The sequence below is a fragment of the Cryptomeria japonica genome, chromosome 2, assembly GCF_030272615.1.
Source record: "Cryptomeria japonica chromosome 2, Sugi_1.0, whole genome shotgun sequence".
Classification (NCBI taxonomy): domain Eukaryota; kingdom Viridiplantae; phylum Streptophyta; class Pinopsida; order Cupressales; family Cupressaceae; genus Cryptomeria; species Cryptomeria japonica.
The window spans coordinates 153,856,614-153,876,922 of NC_081406.1; the positions used below are offsets into that span (position 1 = coordinate 153,856,614).

Sequence of the window (20,309 nt, forward strand, 5' to 3'; positions counted from 1 at the left end):
AATGTTGGTAATAATATTTATCCCCCACTTTCAATTGCTTGCTTGTATCTGTGTAATTCAAGGGATTGAAAGAGAGGGAAAACTACACACATGATGGTACATATAAGCTATAAATTATCGTGCAAGAGCATGCAATCATATAAAGTAGAAGCAATAATGAATACATTGTTTGAGAAACATATAAGCATATATATGGACTACAAATAGCATCAAAAAGATATGGTTCTACTTAACATGAGCAAATAAAGATGGTGATATGACCTTGAATGACAAAAAAAACCAATATAAATATATATAAGACAATCTAAAGTAGACATATACCCCCAATGTGACATATGTGACATCTAAGAACATGAGAACACAGCTGTAAAACCAAGACAATAGATAACTAATAGATATAGATAGGAAAATATAATGTACAACCAAGCCATAATGCCCTAGAAGGGAAGACATCATATCTCCAACATAAAAGGTATATGTTGTTAAAGAAAAGTTGTAATACACCCAATATAAAAAGCACAATGCATGAGAAGGAAGACATGATATTCCCAATGTAAATATAATGGTGAAGACATGACTAAATGAGTGTAGAAGGTAAGGAAAAGCATGATGTAGAGCCAACATAAAAGATATAACAATGAAAGCAAATGATGGAATAAGATACACTCCACCATCCAACATGGCTTTAAAAAATCTAATCCCTAGGCATATGTCTGGACCACTCATAAACAAATTGAATAATTCTGTAGGCCCCCATAAGATTACTGTTTTTTTTGTTGGTTAATGTATGAATTTGGAGAAGAATGGATTGAATTTGTAGAAGCAAACAAATTGGCAGACCAAAAAAAGCACATGGTACGTAATGCATAATTCTTATCTTCTCAATAATGCACTTTTGTTCCCCAAATATATTTTGATATTTTGTATCTCGATGGAGTTAAAAAAAATCTGTGGATTTGAGGTCGCTGGTTAAAGATGAAATGAAGCCATCCCATCTGGTTTCTGTTTGTTAAAGTTGACATTTTACTTGCATTTCCGTGCAGGATTGTACGTTTTCTCTTTTAAATCTTTCTAGAATGGATGTACAATGGTTTTGTTCAAAATACTCTTTTTTTTCAAAGACAAAAGCGAAGCTGAAAATGATGCTTTGATGTTTGGACCAGTCACTATGGTTGAAATTATGTAAGAGGTTAATTGTTATTATATTATCAAAAAGAAAAAGTCACATCTTATAGTCTATGCACATCATATCTAAGATCATTCATGAGCATTGTGACCACAAGCTCTTATTAAGTAGCATGAGAATCATGCCCATGTGCAGTAAATGACTCCTACTACATTGAAGTGAGTTAGGAGGGGATTAGCCCCTATTAGATGGAAATGGCAATAGAACTCTAACTACTATACAGGGTATATAGCCAATATGGTCAATCAATTATAGGTGTGTCACTTCAAATGTAACTTATTGACTTGCACTTGTATCTACAATAACACATATTAAAACAAATCATAGATTTAGAATACATGGAGAAATTAGTATTAATAGTAATTGTAAAAAAAGAAAGTAGAGTTGTCTTCGGACATGTAGTGTCGTGGTTAAAACACTTCGTTGGTGAAGTGGCCACCAAGGTTCAAATCCCTGTTGGGCCATTGTGCTCACAGGCCTTGTGTCTTCGTTGGGTCGTTGTGCTCGCGGGTTTGAACAAGTGAAGTGTGGGGATGAGGTCCCCCAATTGTGGCCTCACCAGTTCATAGCTCCGGGTCAAAAGCGTTTCACGTGGAGCCAGAGGGCGTGTCATGCCAGTGTCGCCAGTCACGTTAAAAAGTTTACCAGGCATTATTTTGAAAAAAAAAAGAAAAAAAAGAAAGTAGGGTTCTCATCTTTATAGATATTGAATAGGATTTCCACTTTGAAATAATGCTATATAAGGTTGAACTTGGAAATAATTATACATTGATCTCCCTCTAGGAATGTGTACCAATAAAAATGATCAAGCCTAATAGGATTAAAAAATGATGAATTCAATTACATCTTTTAGAACAAGTACATGTTGATTTTGAACATGTCTCGCTCTATTCCCTCTAACAAATCTCTCACCCATGCAATTTGAAAGTGTCTGCCCCTTCTACAGGAGGATCCTACCCCCCCTCCTCCTCTGGGTGTCAGGGTTGGTACCACCATTGGTGTTGGGGATTTTGCTGCTAGTGTTGATGCAGTCTGCGTGGGTGTTGTGGCTCTCTCTCTGCCCAACCTTTGCTTGCCCCTACATCTCCACTTTACACTGCCATGGATACCAAAGATGTGGGTACCATTTCTGCTGAGGGTGAGGGTGTCGTTTCTGCTACTGTGGGTGCAAGAGCTACTCCTTTTGTTGCCTCTGCTGTTGTGGGTGGTCCTGTTGTGAGTGTTAAGGTTCCTCCTAGACCTCCTTCTTTTGCTGGTGGGCGAAGCTTTGCTCATGTGGCTAGATCCGCCGCTCATCCTCCCAAGGGGATTCATCCTTTCCCTTGTGCTAAGACCTCCCTTGTGGTGGTTTGTGGCTAGGAGGTTGTGGAAAATGTTGATTTCTACCAACATTGTGCATTGGTTTGCAAATTTATTGGGTTTTGGCCTTCTCTCTTGGATCTCCATCATTGGGTGAGTGATTTGTGGAAGCCTTTAGTTGCTCATTCCATTGAGCTTTTCCCTTGTGCTGAAGGATTTTTCATTGCGTCCTTTGCTTCTTCTCTTGATTGTGATGTGATTTTGGGCAAGTTGTGGGCTTGGGGAGACCTCTCTCTCTCTCTCTCTCTCTCTCTCTCTCTCTCTCTCTCTCTCTCTCTCTCTCTCTCTCTCAAACCCTAGACAACTTCCTTTAACCCCCTTACCAAACCACTTAATATGCGTCTGGTTTGGGTTCACCTTCCTAATCTTCCCCTTCATTTCTAGGAGCACTCTTGTTATGAGGCCATTGGCAACTCTTTTTAAAGCTATTTCTTAAAGGTTGATGATGCTACATCTTCCATAAGTCATTCTACCTTTGCTCGCATTTTGGTCAAAATTTCAACATCTCTACGCCTCTACCAGGGGATGTGGTTCTTATGGTTGGGGATAGGCCATGGACTCAATCAATGGATTATGAGGGCCTCCCCTTTGGCTGATGAAGATGCTTCTCAACAAGCCACTTAGCTTTGGATTGTTCCCACCCTTGTCACAAAGGTGTTGCTACTTGGTGGAAGGATGCTATTGCTTATCACTTAACAGTCAATACTTCTGATTTAGACTTTGATGACTTTTAGGAGGAGGATGTCTCCCCTCAAGATGAGATTGTGCCTCTTATTATTGTTGATGCTTCTGCTGACCCTCTCATTACTATTGATGTGGCCTCTTTTGTCCTAAAGGCTCCGACTTTCGTTGCTCTTGTTCATGCACATCAACTAGGTGTTGTTATGCAGCAGTTTGTTGTTGTTGTTGATGTGAACAAAAAATCCACCCCCCCGCTTGATTCTTCATTTGATGTTTCTGATAGTAGTATCGCCTGGACTGTTGTTTGTCACAGGCGGAAGAGGAAGTCATCCCCTCTTGCCCCAAACCCCCCTGTGTCAAGTTTTGGGTGTTTCTCCCCACTCTTGAGTTCGGTTTGGATTGTTCCTAGTTTGGCAGGCTTCTAACAATGTTTGTTGTTATTGGCATGCTTGACCTTGTTTTGTTTGTACCCTTGTTTGTATTTTTTTGATGCCTACGAGCTATTGTATAAAGGGACAACACCCTTGTTGTTTTCTACTTTTTCAATAAAAAACATGGTTGTGGGAAAAAACCAAAATAGGTGCTTCATTATTTCTTGGTGCCCACTATAGTGTCGTAAATTGTCACCGGTCCAATTTACACCTCATGTTTGTGCCCTTAATTTAACGTGTCATATCCTCCTCTCCTTTCAAGGTCCATTTGTGCCTGTTCTCCAACTTTGAGGCAATGAAAAGCCTTTTGTAGGTCCTACCATGGGATACCAACCCCATTTTAGCATTGTTTTGGTCCTGAATTTTGTTTTATTCTAGACAAAATTCAAAGGGAGAAGATGTTGCATCATGAAAGAAAGAGCCTTTGAAATGTTCCTATAAGAGACATTAAGCTAGGTGATCAACTACCAATTACAAAAATCCTCTAGATTTCTATCATTTGGAATAAACTTGAGATTCGCTTTGATGATAGTATTTCCTAAGTTTTTTGAATTAAATATTTCTAGACAAACTCTATAGAGATCATTACTAAACATGTATCCCAAAGGAATTTATAATTTAGTCATACGGTGAACCATCACATTGTGAGAATTTATCATTAGCCATGAAGAACACAACCTCATGAAGATATTCTTGAGTTAAATTTGCTTGAACAAAGCTTTGTGGGGACCACATATATGCATTATTGAGGAGCAGGTGACATGTAACATAAGAATGACTTATAGGTTTTAAAATCCTATTCATTGTGTTGAAAAAAATCCTAAATAATGTCAAGAAGACTCTTTAAGGTTTGAGATAATTCTTTGATGCCCTTTTTCACCCAAGACATATGAAGACATTTTATACATTAAAAAAAATCATTAAGGGGTTTCTATCCCCAAATTTAAGCTAAAATAATAAAGATTTTATTTTGGGGCTCCATCGGGCCCAAATTTAAGCCAAAGGGGGTGTTGGAAATAATTTCAATTATATTTGGAACATTCTAACATGCAACACTTACCATGATTACTTTCCTTATCTAGATTCTTCCCTCTAGAGTCTTTCATCATCTACTCTAGATGTTTATATGGAATCTATAAATATAATACTCCACCACTATAGATGCAAGTATGTAGGCTCCAAATATATTCTTCTATTAGGTGAAAGTATAAAGTTGTGTCAAAGTTTTATAAGAGAGACAACTAACACTTTGAACCACTAGAAAGTGACATTTTTGAATTTTGAAATGATATAAACTAGTCAAATGCATATTTTTAGTGAATTTATGTTGAATGTATTTTTTAAAAAAAATCAAAAAATTATTTTAATGTAGTCTTTTGTAGATTTAACACTATAATTTAGTTGTTGATAAAATATTTAAAAATAAAGTTAATTGGGATTCCTCTCTTTATATAATAGCATTTTGTTTCATTCAATTTTTTGTGTGTATATAACTTGAAACTTTAGTGCGTGTGTTAATTTTTTTCATTTTGATATATATTTTTAAATAAATCTTAAAATTTGTGTTTATTCTAAATATAACTATTTTTAAGTCTTTTGAGATTAGATCTAGGATGAATAGTTTGTGATACACGGTGAAACCTAAAATTATGTTGAAATTTGCATCAAAGATGCAAGGGCACACTTAAAACTCTTGAGAGTAGCCTTGACCCTAAAATACCATCCTTAACCTTTCTAGGATGCTATGACCTATAAAAAATTAGATGTCTATTGTTTTGTTCATAACTTTCTAATCATAACACATACTTGCTTAAAATTGGATGCCTTGGAAGTAGAATGATGAAATATGGTAGGATCATTCTTATGATTTATGTAAGATTGAAGCCAGATCCATTGTTTTAATATTCTTATATAGCCTTGAACCTACTCTCTAGTTTTCACTTGAGACACATGTCTCTTATTTCTAGATCTTCATAACATTAGTATTTGAAATAAATGCTAACCTCTCACTATTTCAAGTAAAGAAAATGTGTGGTGCTCGAAAGCATTGTGTAGCTTTGCTAAGTTAAGTTGAGGAAGTGTACTCTCCCCATAACATCGCGATCATGACCTATACATGAGTTAAAAGTGAAAGATAGAATGATCACAAAAATGGATGTCAAGTGTTGACATAGCAAGAAAAAGTTGCTCTTGACCATATAAAATATTAAAGATAAATATACAAATACTTTATCCTTTTAATTAATGTAACATTAGGAAAGACCAAAAAAATGACATTTTAAATACACACCCTGAATATATAAATCAAAATCATATAGGGGAAAGGACCTAGTAGTTGTGCACCCTAACTTCGCGCTTCTCAAAATCTTACGTGGAAATTTCAAATCACTTCGATTTTTTTACAGCAGCTTACTTGGCAAGTCCCTTGCTTATAACTAAGGTTTCGGGGCCACATCATCAAATATGATGCCACATCAGCAAGCTTTTTGCCAAGGTGTCCAAAATAGCCCAAAAAAAAAGTGAGACCAATAGGCGTGCAAAAGAGACCCCAATAGAACTTTTTACAATATTAGTACATTTCCTAACAACTATTGGTACGTTTCCTTACAACTATTGGTACATTTACTAACAAAAATTGATATTTTATGTTTCAAACAATAAGTTTTATTTGTTCAATTTTTAGAACAAAAGATACCAACAACCCTCACAACAATTGTTACATACTCAACTACTGGTACTCTTCCCCTATATATATAATAATTAATTCTAAAAAAACCCTTTAAAACATACATGGAAGCTTCCTGCAAGTGACATCCTTTCCAAGTCTCCTCCATGTTTCAAAAAGTCCGGATCTCGAATATTATATTTGAAATGATTGCTATGGCTGGAGGTTTTGCTAGTGAACGTTTCAGTTAAATTTCTTTGGACCAGTGGTCTATTTTACAACTGTATTTTAAAAAGGTGTGGAGAAGATTTATAGGGCAGCTCTCAAGATTCGATCACGCGATCTCCCGATGATAAAATAAGAAAAAATCGAGCCGACTGAAATATTGTTGACAGCAAAGTAAGGTAAAATCACCCGATTAACGGTCACTGTCAATCGAAAAAGCCGTTGATATAAATTACCCGAGGCAGAAGGCAAACGCACAGGACACGGCAAATAGTAAATCCCATCAAACATTGACTTGAGTACATTCACTGTAGCAAAATAGTACTGTATTAGACTGTGTTTCGTTAGTTCATTTCTACAGACATGAACTTGATTTGATTTGAAGAAGAGACAGAATTGCAAATGGAAGGGAAAAAAATGGTACATGCTTTGTAACAACTTTTCTTCCTTAAATCTTTTATGGCTAGGCGTACATTTCTGGATCGAGCTGTATGCTTTTGTTTCTATTCATTGAAAATTAGCTTTTAGGGTTTGTATTTGATTTTACATGAAAAGTTGTGTTTTTTGTCGCTTAAAACGTCGTGGCCTGTTTAAGGCGGTAGATTTCTGTAAATTTGTGTTGATTCTGCGTTTTTGGTGGCTTTGAACGTTCGATGAAATGTTCTTTGATGAGCTTTACCCCTGGTTTTTAAGAACTGGATCTTTTCAATTCGTGCTTTTTATTTTGATTGCAGATGTATGGACTGTAAATTTTGAGCTCGGAAATTTGTGAGCGATGGCGTTGCTGGAGTTCGAAAATGGCTGGCAGAGTTCGCGGATTTCATTTTCTGTCGATCTTTCGCCGATAGACATGGCGTCGCCGGAGAAGCGAAAAAGATCAGATGTGGCTGATATGAATTACAGCACCGAATTTGAGTTTTTCAACTTAAGTAGTCATGTTAACCATGGTTGCGATGCAGACAAGACCGAATCTCTGATTTCTGCCGATGAATTGTTCGTCGACGGCAAAATTCTGCCTCAAATTCGCGCTCCGGAAGCTCTATTTTTAAGTAATGACAGTCATGCGAGTCCAGAAAGTTCGTCGCCGGCTCGTTCCGAGTCGTCTAGTCTTTCAAAAACAAGCGGACTAGAAAATGATGAATGCAAATCTGCTCGCTGGCCGTCCAGCAGGTGGAAGAAAATTTTCAAGCTGAGCAACAACGATCATTTCCGCCCCGCCGTGGACGAAGCAGATCAGATTTTAAATGAAGGTAAAAACGATGTGAAAAATCGTCCGTCTGGAAGATCGCGGTGGCCATTTTCATGGAGCGGCGGCGAAAAGCGGGGAAGCAGTTTATTTTGCGCTTTGCCGTTTTCGAGAAGCAAATCCGCGGCAGAACGGAAGTCGAAGCCGTGCTGTGAAGCTTCGTCTTACAGAAGCATATCTTTCGGGGCTGAGTTCGAAAGGAAAATTTTGCTCTCAGGTTCGAAACCCTTCGGTACATCCAGTTCGAAGCGTGAAGATTTCATGAAGCCGCCAGACTTGACCAAACGGAAAGGCAACCAGGGAAGGGTACTGACAAACTCTCCTTCAAGATATTACAGCCGAGGTAGCCCTGGGAGGAAGAACCAGAGGTTCATGGTTCGAAACTCAAAAGGCCTTGCATCAGGTGGGAGCATTGGCATGAGCATGAGAGTGAGTCCAGTGGTAAATATGCCTGCTTTAGGCATGAGATCTTTTGGAGGGCAGAAAAAGGGATCTGGCATTTTTGGCTTTGTCTCAAGAAATAACAGGAAGCCATCGCACTGTCCTAATTGTAGGATGAAGAGCTTTTGATTCATCCTGAGGAACTGCTCCTTGTATTGGTCTGAAATTGACGATCAACCCTTGCCTTCTTGTTTTGAGCTAATCAAATACATATTTGTAAGATTTATTACTCTTTATAATGTTTAATTGTGCAACGTTTTATCATAATTCATTTTTGTAATTTTTGAGTAAATCTTATTGATTTGTATTTCATGAGTAATAGTTCACAAGAACCCGTCTCCGATGAGTATGAGTGGTCCATTCATCCTTTATTACATCTAGGTGATGCTCAAGAGGGCGAAGCATCAAGACATTCAAAGAGGTCACCCATCCCAATACTACTTCAACACAATTATGCTTAATCATAAAGTTCTTCCCAAGACCAAACCTGCTTAGCTTGCTATCACATTTATAAAATGTGTTTTATGAGTCATTTATTACAAAGATCCCTAGCTCATTCAGTTACATGTGTTTTATGAGTCATTTATTACAAAGATCCCTAGCTCATTCAGTTACATGCATTCATTTTACAAATCAAAGAAAATTTGTGTGATCCATTAATCTCTATGAAAAGGGAGATCAATATTATTATAATTGATAGGTCATCCATCAAATCTTCATCATCAGTTAGTCACCATGATATTTTGTTCACTAATTAAATAGGTCAATATGAGTTAAATATAAATCTTTTTAAGTTATTTGTTGCTTAATTTTTTGAAAGTAAAAATAATTTTACATAAAATTTTAAGTAATATAATATAATTCTCTTAAATATTATCTTTAAAAATAGTTGAGTAGTTAAATTTATACATCCACTTAACCTCAACTTTGTCACATAATTTTACATTTTTTCTATATTTCTTTTCATATTTTCACCCCAAAATTAATAATAATAAATAAAAAATTCTAATTATTATTATTAAAAGCAGCATAAAGAAAAAGAAATCATGAGACCACAAACTTCAAAATATCTCATAAAAAAATAAAACAAAACTTCCAAAAAAAATTACCTAAACACCTACATAAAACCTTCCTATTCATTATAACAATAAAAATAGAAATCCTTTTTTTGGATCATTTGAAAAGGACATTGAAAAAAATTCTTAGAAGGACAACCCATCCTTTGCGATTCTCCACTATCCATGTTTCAAGAGTCAAGACAAGCCTCTGACTTGACAATTGTTGAGTGTTTGTTTGTGGACAATTTTAATTAGGTTTTTTTTGTTATCAACAATCTATTTTACAATTATATTTTAAAGGAGAGTGGAGCAGCTCTCAAGATTTGTGCCCATGTTCACAATAGATTATGGATTAAGTTATTGTTTTTCTTATGAAAATAAAAACTATAAAAAATCAAATATACTAAAAAGATTGTTGACTATCAAGTGGTATTTAATTTATTTGTAAAATTGAATGAATCTCACAAAGAACCCACCAAAAATCAGGTCTTTGTTCAATAAAAAGACCCATGACCACTTTAAAATATACGACCTAAATCATACACAAACAACTTTAATAAAATAAATACCTCAAATTATAATGCTTAAACCATTAAATCAATTATTTAAACATTCCTTAATCCTTAAAGCTTAGCTCCCCACCAAAAAAATAATTCATGTACTTATGCTCCCCTCGTCAATTTTTTTGGAAAACGTATGTCGCAATTAAACGTCACTACTAGTCAAAAAAGCCCGTCGACATAAATTACTCTTGGTAAAAGGCCAATGGGGTAGTACACAGTAACAAGTAAATTCATTGTCTAAAGAAAGTTGACTGTATGAATGAGGATATTATTTAAGCCTGTCTCTTGTTAGTAAGTTCATGCGTAGGAATGGATTTGATTTGAAGCAGCGACAGAATTGCAGAGGGAAGAAAAACAAATGGTACGTACTCATAAAACACTTTGTTCTACGAATTTTCCATGGCGAGGCTTAAATATCTTGATCAAGCTGTCTGTTTTTGTTTGCATTTATTGAAAAGAAAATGGAATTTTAGGTTTGGATTTGCTTTACATGAAAAACTTTGAATTTTTTTTCACTGAAAACGTTGTAGCCTCTTTAAGCCGTTGTATTTCTGTAATGGCGTCCAGATTGTAGGCTTTGTGCTCATAAAAGATATAAAAGAGACTGTAACATTTGTTTTATGAAATGCTTTGAAAGGTATGGTGAAGGTAAATGATAGATTTTAGCATAAGAATGAGAGTTTTCCTTTTAACTTGTGTTGATTCTGCCGTTGACGAAATGTTTTCTGATGAGCTTTTACGCTGCTTTATAGAAGGAGATATGAAGAATAGGATATTTTCAATGTGTGGCTTTTTGCTTTCATTGCAGATGCAAGGACTGTAAATTTGGAGTCTAAGGTCTGAAATTAGAGAGCAATGGCGTGGCCGGAGTTCGGAAATGGCTGGCAGAGTCCGCGGATCTCATTTTCCGTCAATCTTTCGCAGACAGACAGGGAGTCGCCTGGAAAGCAGAAAAGATCAGACTTCGATAATATGAATTACAGCACAGAATTTGAGTTTTGTAGCGTAAAGAGTGTTAACCACTGTTGCGGCACAGATTTGAGTGGAACTCTGACGTCTGCCGACGAATTGTTCGTCGACGGCAAAATTCTGCCTCAAAGTCGTGCTCCGGAATCTCAAGTTTTAAGTGATGGCAGTCATGCGAGTCTGGAAAGCTCGTCGCCGGTTCGATCCGCGTCGCACAATCTTTCAAAGACAAGCGGATTCGAAAACGATCCATGCAAATCTGCTCGCTGGCCGTCCATCAGGTGGAAAAATATATTCAAGCTGAGCAACAATGATCGTTTTTGCCGCGCGTTGAAGGAAGCGCCAGATCAGGGTTTAAATGAAGGGAACAACGATGTGAAAAATCTTCCGTTCGGAAGATCGCGGTGGCCATTTTCAAGGAGCGGCAGGGAAAAGCGGGGGAACTGTTTATTTTGCGCTTTGCCGTTTTCGAGAAGCAAATCTGGTGTAGAACGCCAGTCGAAGCCGTGCTGTGATGCTTCGTCTTACCGAAGCATTTCCATCGGGGCTGAGTCCCAAAGGAAGATTTTGCTCACAGATTCGAAACCCTTCCGTATATCCAGCTTAAAGCGTGAAGAATTTAAGAAGCCGCCAGATTTGCCGAAACTCAAAGGCAGTCCGGAAAGGGCTATGACAAATTCTCTTCCAAGAGATTACGGGCGAGGTAGCCCTGGGAAGAGGAACGAGAGGTTCATGGTTCGAAACTCAAAAAGCCTTGCTGAAGGTGGGAGCATAAGCATGAGAGTGAGTCCTGTGGTAAATATGCCTGCTTTAGGAATTTGAGGTCTTTTTTAGGGCTCTGGTTTTCATGGCTTCCGTGATTTATTTTCCTCAAAAAATTATGGGAAGGCTTCTTTGCAGGAACAGCTCCTGGCATCCTATATATTTTAATGAATTGCTTTTACACTTTTAGCTAGAATGGTGTATCCACTTTAAGACTTCTTCTTTTACTCATGAAACCTGTTTAAAATAATGGTCCATAGTATTCATAAGTACATAAAGACTCTTCTTTTAGATTAATTTTAAATTAATTTTAGATTAATGTCACCTGTTTAATATAATGGTCCATAGTATTCATAAGTACATAAATAATCTTCTTTCATTCATCAATTAAAAAAATAATAAAAAATTTTAAATTTCTAATATTAGAATTTCAAATGTTATGTTATTATTTTGTCTTATTTGTAAGAAATATTAATAAATGACTAATTTTGTATGCAGTAGGTCTTATTTCTTTTAACTTATATCTATGTGTATATATTATTATGCATTTAGCTTTGACTTATCTATATATATGTATATATTATTATGTATTTAGCTTTTATTTATCTACATTTGTTCATATTTCTATATATTCTTTATTTAGTATATATGTATTTTATTCTTATCTTGATTGTGCAACCTTTTTGTTATGATGGCCAAAAGATAGTTATGTATCATTTTAATTATAGCATTTGAGTTGTAATTCAAAATTGCAAACTTCTTATATTCATTGTATGAAAAATGATGATATTTGAATCAAGTTGCTATTAAAATTTTAGAGGTCAAGTCCATGCTTGCAGAATTACCCCACGCCCATAGATTTGACAAATGACATTTTAAAGTTTAAATTCAAATTTTGGTTAGCTCTCATCCATTTCTTTTCCTCCTAAAGGAAACTAAATACATATTTGTTTGATTTATTGCTATGTAATTCATATTTGAAAGTATAATTAATGTGATTCTCTTCTTGTTTAAAGCCAAGTAAACACATAGTTTGGCATCTTTATTTTGAAAAATAGGGGTAAAAACTTTATTGAAATTTAGAAAAGCTAAGTACAAAATAGCAAAGGGCCAAAGCCCCAGGTACTACAAGAGATTACAGAAAGAACAAGAACGGGAACTTCATTCCCCAACACCACTTTCATCTTCAACAAGAATCTTCTCCAAATCCTGACATAGCTCATAGGGCAACTGCTCCCACTCATCAATCCTCCGGTCATCAACATCTTCTGATGCCCATTTAGCCAGACAATCAGCTGCCCTATTCCATTCCCTTGGAATATGGGTAAACGACACCAAATCCATTACAGAGCTAACCTGTAATATCTGTTGTACTAACACAGATAGTTGCCAACTAACCTCAGACATCTTCCTCTGAAGGAGCAAATTAACCAGAATTTGAGAGTCAGCTTCACAGATCACCTTCCGCCACCCTAGGGCATAAGCTCTCTTCAAAGCATATAGGATAGCCAAGCCTTCCATCCTATTAACAGTCTGCACCCCCTCATTAGCCGAGAAGATAAAGACCACAGATCCAGAAGAATCCCTACCAATCCCACCAATCCCAGCTGGGCGTGGATTACCCCTAGAAGAACCATCCGTGTTAATTTTCAGAAAGCCAGCAGGAGGGGGGAGCCATTTCCCCATCCTTTGAACTCTATGTTTCACACGCCTACCTCTCCTGGCACAAGCTGAGGCTGGAGATATCCCATGTATACCAAACCTATTAACTATCTCCGCATCGCCTTCCTCCATTGGCAAAATAATCTCACTCTTAGCTGTCACAGTTTCCTGGACCATTCCCATAATTCTAGTCCAAACCTGTTGAATCCCCAATTGTTCACCCCGAAAGATTCTACGATTCCTTTCCAACCAAACTTGCCATAGCAAAAAGATAGGGCCAGCATACCAGACATCCTGCAAGAAGGGAGCCGAGGAAGGGGGCCTTCCCAGTCTCATCCAAAACTCAGCTAGGGAGGATGCATGAAAGCACTGACTCTTCCAGGCATCCCACCAGAAGTGCCATAGTTGCAATGTGAATGGGCAGCGAAAGAATAAATGTGGAGAATCTTCCTCCCCCCCACCACATAGAACACACCTAGAAGGGCCAGCAAAACCCCTCTTCTGAATATTGTCCCAGGTCAAGCATCTATTCCAAGCCAAAGTCCAAGAAAAGCAATTACATTTTGGCCAAGAGAAATTATTCCAGACTCTCTTCCACCAATGGACTTCCCCACCAGCAAATTGTTGAGAGAGCAGCGCCTGATAACCAGAAGACACAGTGTAAGTACCTTTGGGATTAGGGGACCAGGCCAACACATCACTATCCATCAGGGCGCTACAGCTACGACCCGAAAGGATGTTATGAAGCTCAGCACACTCAACTTCCAACCCAAGAATAGGCCACTCCCTTGAAGTCTTCCATCTTGCTTCCACTACCTGCCCTTGAAGGGAAAATGACTTGAAGTCACACACCCTAGTCCAACCAGCTTCGCAAAACCTCTGGGCCAATATACTCAAGTGAGGATATTGGGAAACTATGGGGGGGTAGCCATCCTAGGAGTCATGCCAGAACTGTGCCTCTGTCCCACTCTTACAAATCCAGAAGAAACCACCCTTAATGAGCGCCGCCCCCTTCTTGAGAGTATTCCAAATCGTCGAACCTTTCCCTGCCAAGCTATATCGAGGGATATCACGCTGGGGGATCCCAAAAAAATACTTGTGAGACAAGATCCTAGCCCACACCCGATCCTGTTCCACACACCATCGCCAATACAATTTAGCTGCCAGAGCAATACCAGAAAGCAAAGATTGACGTAATCCAAGACCACCAAATCTTTTAGGACTACAAATAGTCTCCCACTTAATTAGGCTCCACTTAGTTGATGACAAATTACCAGCCCATAAAAACTGTCTGGCTAAAGAATCAAGGCTCTTAACAAAGCTCATCGGCGCCACCTGAATCAAACATCTGTAGAGGGGAAGAGCCTGTACCACAGATTGAAGTAACTGGACCCGACCAGCAAAGGACAGCCAACGATGAGTCCAGTGGTTCACTTTGACATTGAACTTATCCAGAATGACCTGCCAGGAATCCCTAGACTGCCTGCCAGTAGAGATGGGGATCCCAAGGTATAGCAAAGGAAGACTTCCAATTTGGAACCTGAGAATATGGGCAATTCTTCGTTGAATTGAAGGCGGAGTGTTGAAGAAAAAAATTGAAGACTTGCCCTCATTAATTAACTGACCAGAAGCAGCAAGGTAGACATCTAGCGCTCTGCGCATGTTAGAAGCCTCCCTAATAGTAGCCAAACCCATCAAAGCTGTATCATCCACAAACTGTAGGTGAGATTGAACAGGAATACCCCCTCCCCACTGCCAGCCCTGAATAAAGCCTCCTTCAACATTCCTTTTAATCAACCGACCCAGACCTTCCACCAAAAGAAGAAACAGGTAAGGAGAAAGAGGGTCACCCTGCCGCAAACCCCGAGAGGCCCCAAAGAGGTTGGAGTGCTCCCCATTAATCAAAATTGAGAAGGAAGTCGACCCCACACAACTCATAACCCAACAAATCCATTCCTCCTCAAAACCAAAGGCACTCAAGACCTTCTGCAGGAAGGACCAACGAACTCTGTCATATGCCTTGGCCATATCCAGCTTGATGAACATAGGTTTGGCTTTAGAGCTGGCCATGGAATGGATAGTCTCAGTAGCCACCACCACCCCATCCAAAATCTGACGACCTTCCACAAAGCCACTTTGCTCTTCGGAGATTAGCACAGTAAGCCCCTTTTTCAACCTTTCAGCTATCAATTTAGATATAATTTTATAAGTTACGTTGCAAAGAGAAATAGGGCGAAATTGACTTAACCAGTTAGCCCCCTCCCCCTTGGGAATGAGTGCCAAGAAGGTAGAGTTCAGGGCCCGGAGCATTTGCTTATTCTTCTGGGATTCTTGAACAACTGCCAATAAATCAAACTGGATAATGTCCCAAAATTCCTGGAAGAACTCAATCGGGAAACCGTCTGGACCAGGAGCCTTACCTTTTTTCATCTGGAAAACTATTTTTTCTAACTCCTCCAAAGTTATGACACTCATAAGATATTGTTTCATTTCCAAAGAAACCAAAGAAGGAATACAGGAAAGGACCTGGGCCTCTGCAACAGAGTCTCCCTGTGCTTCCTCTCTAAATAAAGAAGCAAAATACTGCACTGCTTCATCAGCGATACCCTGAGTAGAAGAAATAACCTCTCCCCTATCAGTCACCAGAGATGAAATAGCATTACCATGTTGTCTGGCTTTCACTGAATTGAAAAAGAAGGCAGTGTTCTTGTCTCCCTCCTTAAGCCACTCAATCCGAGCTTTCTGTTTCCAAAAGATTTCCTCTCTCAACTCCCATTCCTCCAAAGCTTTTAAAGCTCTGGCTTCTTCCCGTAACAAGTATTCAGACACTCCCTCCTCCCTAATCAATCTGGTAATGCCATTCAACTCGACTTGAGCTTCCTGTTTTGCCTGGTAGATGTTTCCGAAGCATTGTCGATTCCACCGCTTGAGCTGATACTTAACATACTGGAGAAGCTTAGCAAAAACATACATTGCTGTACCAAAAGCCGGCCTGCCAACCTGCCACCATTCGGCAACGCAACCATAGAGGTCCGGGTCACGAAGCCACATAAGCTGGAACTTAAAAGGCGGCTTCTGAGGCAGACGAGCTGAAGAAGTGACAAGCTTAATTGGCCAATGATCCGAGCCTCTCCAATCCAAAATTTCAGAACTGGAAGACCACAATCCACCCACCCAAAAATAGCAAACCATGAAACGGTCTAAGCGTTCAGCAATGCACCTGTCACCCTCCCTTCTATTATTCCAAGTGAAGTGGCCATTGCTAGGCTTGATATCCACGAGATTGAGTGCTGAGATATTATCTCGAAGCAAGAAAGAAGAAGGATCCAGTCTTGTATTACCTCCTCGTTTTTCCGTTAGATCAAGAATAGCATTAAAGTCCCCAGCAACAATCCATGGCAAGTAAGGAAATAAACTACGAACCAAAAAAATATTATTCCAGACCAGGAGTTTACCTTGGAAGTCAATAGGAGCGTAGACATTAGAAAAGAGAACAGATTCCCCCGACTCAGTGCACAAAGCAACCAAGGATAAGGAGGACTTAAAGGAAATCCAGGACACAGGTTGGATCTTTCGTGGGTTCCAGAGACATGCCACACCCCCCGAAGATCCCTGAGCTCCAATACACTGACATAGACCATTCCTCCACAGCTTAGATGCAATACTCATCATGCATTCCACAAAAACCTTAGTCTCCTGAAGGAAGAGAACATCAGGAGAATGACTCCTAACTAAATCCCAAACAGCCTTTTGTCTAGGGCCGCTGTTCAAGCCCCTTACATTCCATGAGATAACTATCATTTCGAAGGAGTCGAAAAGTGGGAATCCAAGGTCTTCACAGAACCTGACTCCACCAATGTCTCCCCAATCATCTTGATCTTTTCTAAGTCCTTCTTTCGTCCCAATTTAACATTTTTCTCTGAGACCCCCTTCTTACCATCTTTTTGGAGAATGCCCAGATGAGGAGAAGATTTACCTCGCTTATCCGACTCTGGAGCTGCAGTCCGTGCTGGAATAGAAACATTCTCTACCCCTTGCCCCAACTCACCATTTGGCTCTAATATCATCTGAACCCCTGTTTGCCCATCCGTGACCATAGGCACAGTAGTCTCTTCATGGGAATCAACAGGAGGAATGGAAGAAATAGTCCCCATTCTAGAATCCCCTGCCTGTTCATCCTCAATAATTACTCCAGGATTAACATCTGGCTGACCCAATTCATCCAAGATCTCGAACCTGTTAAAGGTATCTTCTTCCTGACGCTCCCTTAGAGTCCGCTTCTGGCCTCTGTTCCGATTACGAGCCTTAACCCGAACAAAGCCCTCAGCATCTTTATCCTCCCCAACAACAGGCTTCTTCCCTTTGTCCATACTAGGATTATCACGAGGAGGAGGCGAAGTTTGCTGTTCCACTGACTTGGCCTTTGGGCATCTTCTCACAAGATGGCCATATTCATGACATAGACGGCATCGAAAAGGAAGGGTCTCATAGTCCAGTTGTTGCACCCAGGAATATGAGCCCGCACACATCTCTACCGCATCAGGCAGTGGTCTACTCAAATCCAGTTCCACACAAATTCGAGCAAAGGTCATAACTTTCTTACCCAAGGTTTGTGATGAAGGACCCACCGGCTTCCCGAGCATCGATGCAAGCATATGGAGAACATCCTCGCGACAGCATTCTATAGGAAATCTGGGTAACCGAACCCACACCGGAACCCGATTTGGAAGCTCCTCAGAAGGATTAAATCCTGCATGCCATGGTTTGACGAATAGCCCCACCTGGTTATAAAAATAGGGTCCACCCTCAAAAACCCTATTCCGATCAGCCATACAAAGAAACGTTACCATGAAAAAATTATTTGCTAGCAACGTAACCTCCATTTCACCCTCTGGTTCCCACACTTTCTGAGCCCAGTTTTCCAGGAATTGGAGAGAAACTCTTAAACCCAGGAACTTGCAATACAACGAATGTTTAGAGTAATATTCGACATCTTCAGCAATCATTTCAAAGGGAATTACCAGTTTGGGTCTATCTTTGCACCTTTCAAGACATCCGTTAATCTTCGTGATCCGAGATCCCACAGGCGAGCCTGGATCTGTAGCCCCTGTATTCTGAGAGAGGAGGGCATTTTCAAAAACCCTTGCTTCCTGACCTGGCAAATTCATAGCCACTGCTTCATGAAATTTTGAACTAGGCACCTCCCTAGGCGTCTCCCCTTTGGCCATTAGCCCACTCAGCCCTGGATACCCCACCGCAAAGGGATCTGATCGGGCCCAACACGGCCCCGACCCGTCACAAGAGCGCTGCAACCAAATCGCTCAACTCCCGCTCGCATGCACAGCCCACACAGGCTCGTCCCAGCACAGAACGGCGGCCAAAAAAGATGAAACAAAACCTGCAACAGGAAAAAACAGCTCCCCCCCTACCCACGCGATCGTACACCCCCCCTACGCAGATGCAGACACAGCAAGGAAGAGCTAGGGCACGATTGCCCTAGCCCGGCGACGGTAGACAGACGCTCCCGTCACACCTCCAGCGTTTATCTCTCACCATCAGTTTGGCATCTTTATTACTATGCATGTGTATTTCAAGATATTTAATTATGTAGCATTTTATTAGGATTCAACTACATTGTTTTTTAGACAATCTCATGAGTAGTGGTTCACAAAAACCCATCTGTCATGAGTATGAATGTTTCACTAAGCATTTATTACATCTAGGTGATGCTTATAGGGTTGAAGCATTAAGAATTCTTCAAAAGTCACCAATCTCAATACCACTTTGACTCAAGCATTTTAACCCTAGAGTTTCGCCCAAGTTCAAGCCTAGTTAGCTTGTTACCCTATTTGCAAAAACTTCAACATTGTTGTGTTTTATGAACCATTCATTAGAAATCTTTAACTCATTAATTTGCATGCATTCATTTTACAAATCCACGAAGAGGATTCATTGATCTCTACAAAAACGAGGACTATTCTTATGATTAAGAGGACATCCAATCCTCATTATCAGGTGGGTCATAACATTTTGTTAACCAATTAAATAAATTAGTAGAATTTTTCAGATTAATTTTATATATAAAAATTGTATAAGCTATACTAAAGCATGTAATTTTATACAATTATAGTTTAAATGTTCCCTCTCTAATAGTACGGTCTTATTTTTTTTATTGCTTAACTTTTTGAAATATAAGTGATTTTATGTAAATCTTTAATCAACAAAATATATAATATGAAAATTTTGTTTCAAAAATAATACACCAATTATAGTTTGAGATTTGCAACTTTAATTTTAAATAGAGAAGGAATTGAACTTATACAACCACTCAATCTCAAATGTATCACATAATTGCTCATTTTGTCTTCATTTTTTCTATATTTCTTTTCAATTTTAACCTCTAAAATTTAGTTATTAAAAAATTCATACTTTGTTATACTTAAAAGAAATGAGAAAAAAAAGAAATCATGATACCATAAGCTTTAAAATATCTCCTAAAATACTTGATTATTATTCCAAAAATTAATTCAAAAAATTAAAATTAATTTTTTTTTTTCTTTAAGACCATAAGACTAGTTAGAAAAATTCTTAGAAGGATAAAATATCTTTAAATACATATTTCAAGAGTCAAAACAAGTATCTCAAGCACCATATTTAAGATGATTGTGAAGTGTTTGCTAGTGAATTATTCTAATTGGAATTCCTTTGAAGCCAATGATCTATTCTACAATTATATTTTAAAGAAGAGTGGAGAGGATTAGTAGAAACAACTCTCACAAATTGTTATAGATTATGGAACAAATTATTATTTTTCTTCAAAAATTATTTTTTTAAAAAATCAATCAATCCAATAAAATTCTTGAAAAACAAATCATCTTTAACATATAGATGAAAACTAAATGATTAAAAAGTACTCATCAAATATCAAATCTTATTGACAGTAAAAGCCCATATCCTCCTTAAAAAATGAGACATCTAAAAATGACTTCAATGAAATCTAACCTAAAAATAGGGGAAAGGACCCAGTAGTTGAGCATGTATCAATTGTTGTGAGGGTTGTTGAT

The 20,309-nt window shown here is 38.5% G+C and overlaps 3 protein-coding genes across 4 annotated transcripts; 2 read left to right on the forward strand and 1 right to left on the reverse strand.

Moving 5' to 3' along the window:
- Positions 1 to 6,478: 6,478 nt before the first annotated feature.
- LOC131071377 (uncharacterized) lies at positions 6,479 to 8,480 on the forward strand. The gene is made up of 2 exons (XM_058007189.2): positions 6,479 to 6,967; positions 7,282 to 8,480. Exon 2 carries the CDS (start codon positions 7,323 to 7,325, stop codon positions 8,361 to 8,363), a length of 1,041 nt encoding a protein of 346 aa, XP_057863172.1. The 5' UTR covers positions 6,479 to 6,967; positions 7,282 to 7,322; the 3' UTR covers positions 8,364 to 8,480.
- Positions 8,481 to 9,734: 1,254 nt separating this feature from the next.
- LOC131071378 (uncharacterized) lies at positions 9,735 to 11,764 on the forward strand. 2 transcript variants are annotated; one of them, XM_058007191.2, is made up of 3 exons: positions 9,735 to 10,216; positions 10,423 to 10,492; positions 10,664 to 11,764. In XM_058007191.2, exon 3 carries the CDS (start codon positions 10,711 to 10,713, stop codon positions 11,641 to 11,643), a length of 933 nt encoding a protein of 310 aa, XP_057863174.1. In that variant the 5' UTR covers positions 9,735 to 10,216; positions 10,423 to 10,492; positions 10,664 to 10,710; the 3' UTR covers positions 11,644 to 11,764. The 2 variants fall into 2 exon arrangements, with proteins under 2 accessions (XP_057863174.1, XP_057863173.1); XM_058007190.2 differs by lacking the exon at positions 10,423 to 10,492 and having other exon boundaries at positions 9,737 to 10,216.
- Positions 11,765 to 17,042: 5,278 nt separating this feature from the next.
- Positions 17,043 to 18,473, reverse strand: LOC131071398 (uncharacterized). Its single transcript, XM_058007214.2, has one exon. The coding sequence runs from the start codon at positions 18,471 to 18,473 to the stop codon at positions 17,043 to 17,045; it is 1,431 nt and encodes a 476-aa protein (XP_057863197.2).
- Between the last annotated feature and the right edge of the window lie 1,836 nt (positions 18,474 to 20,309).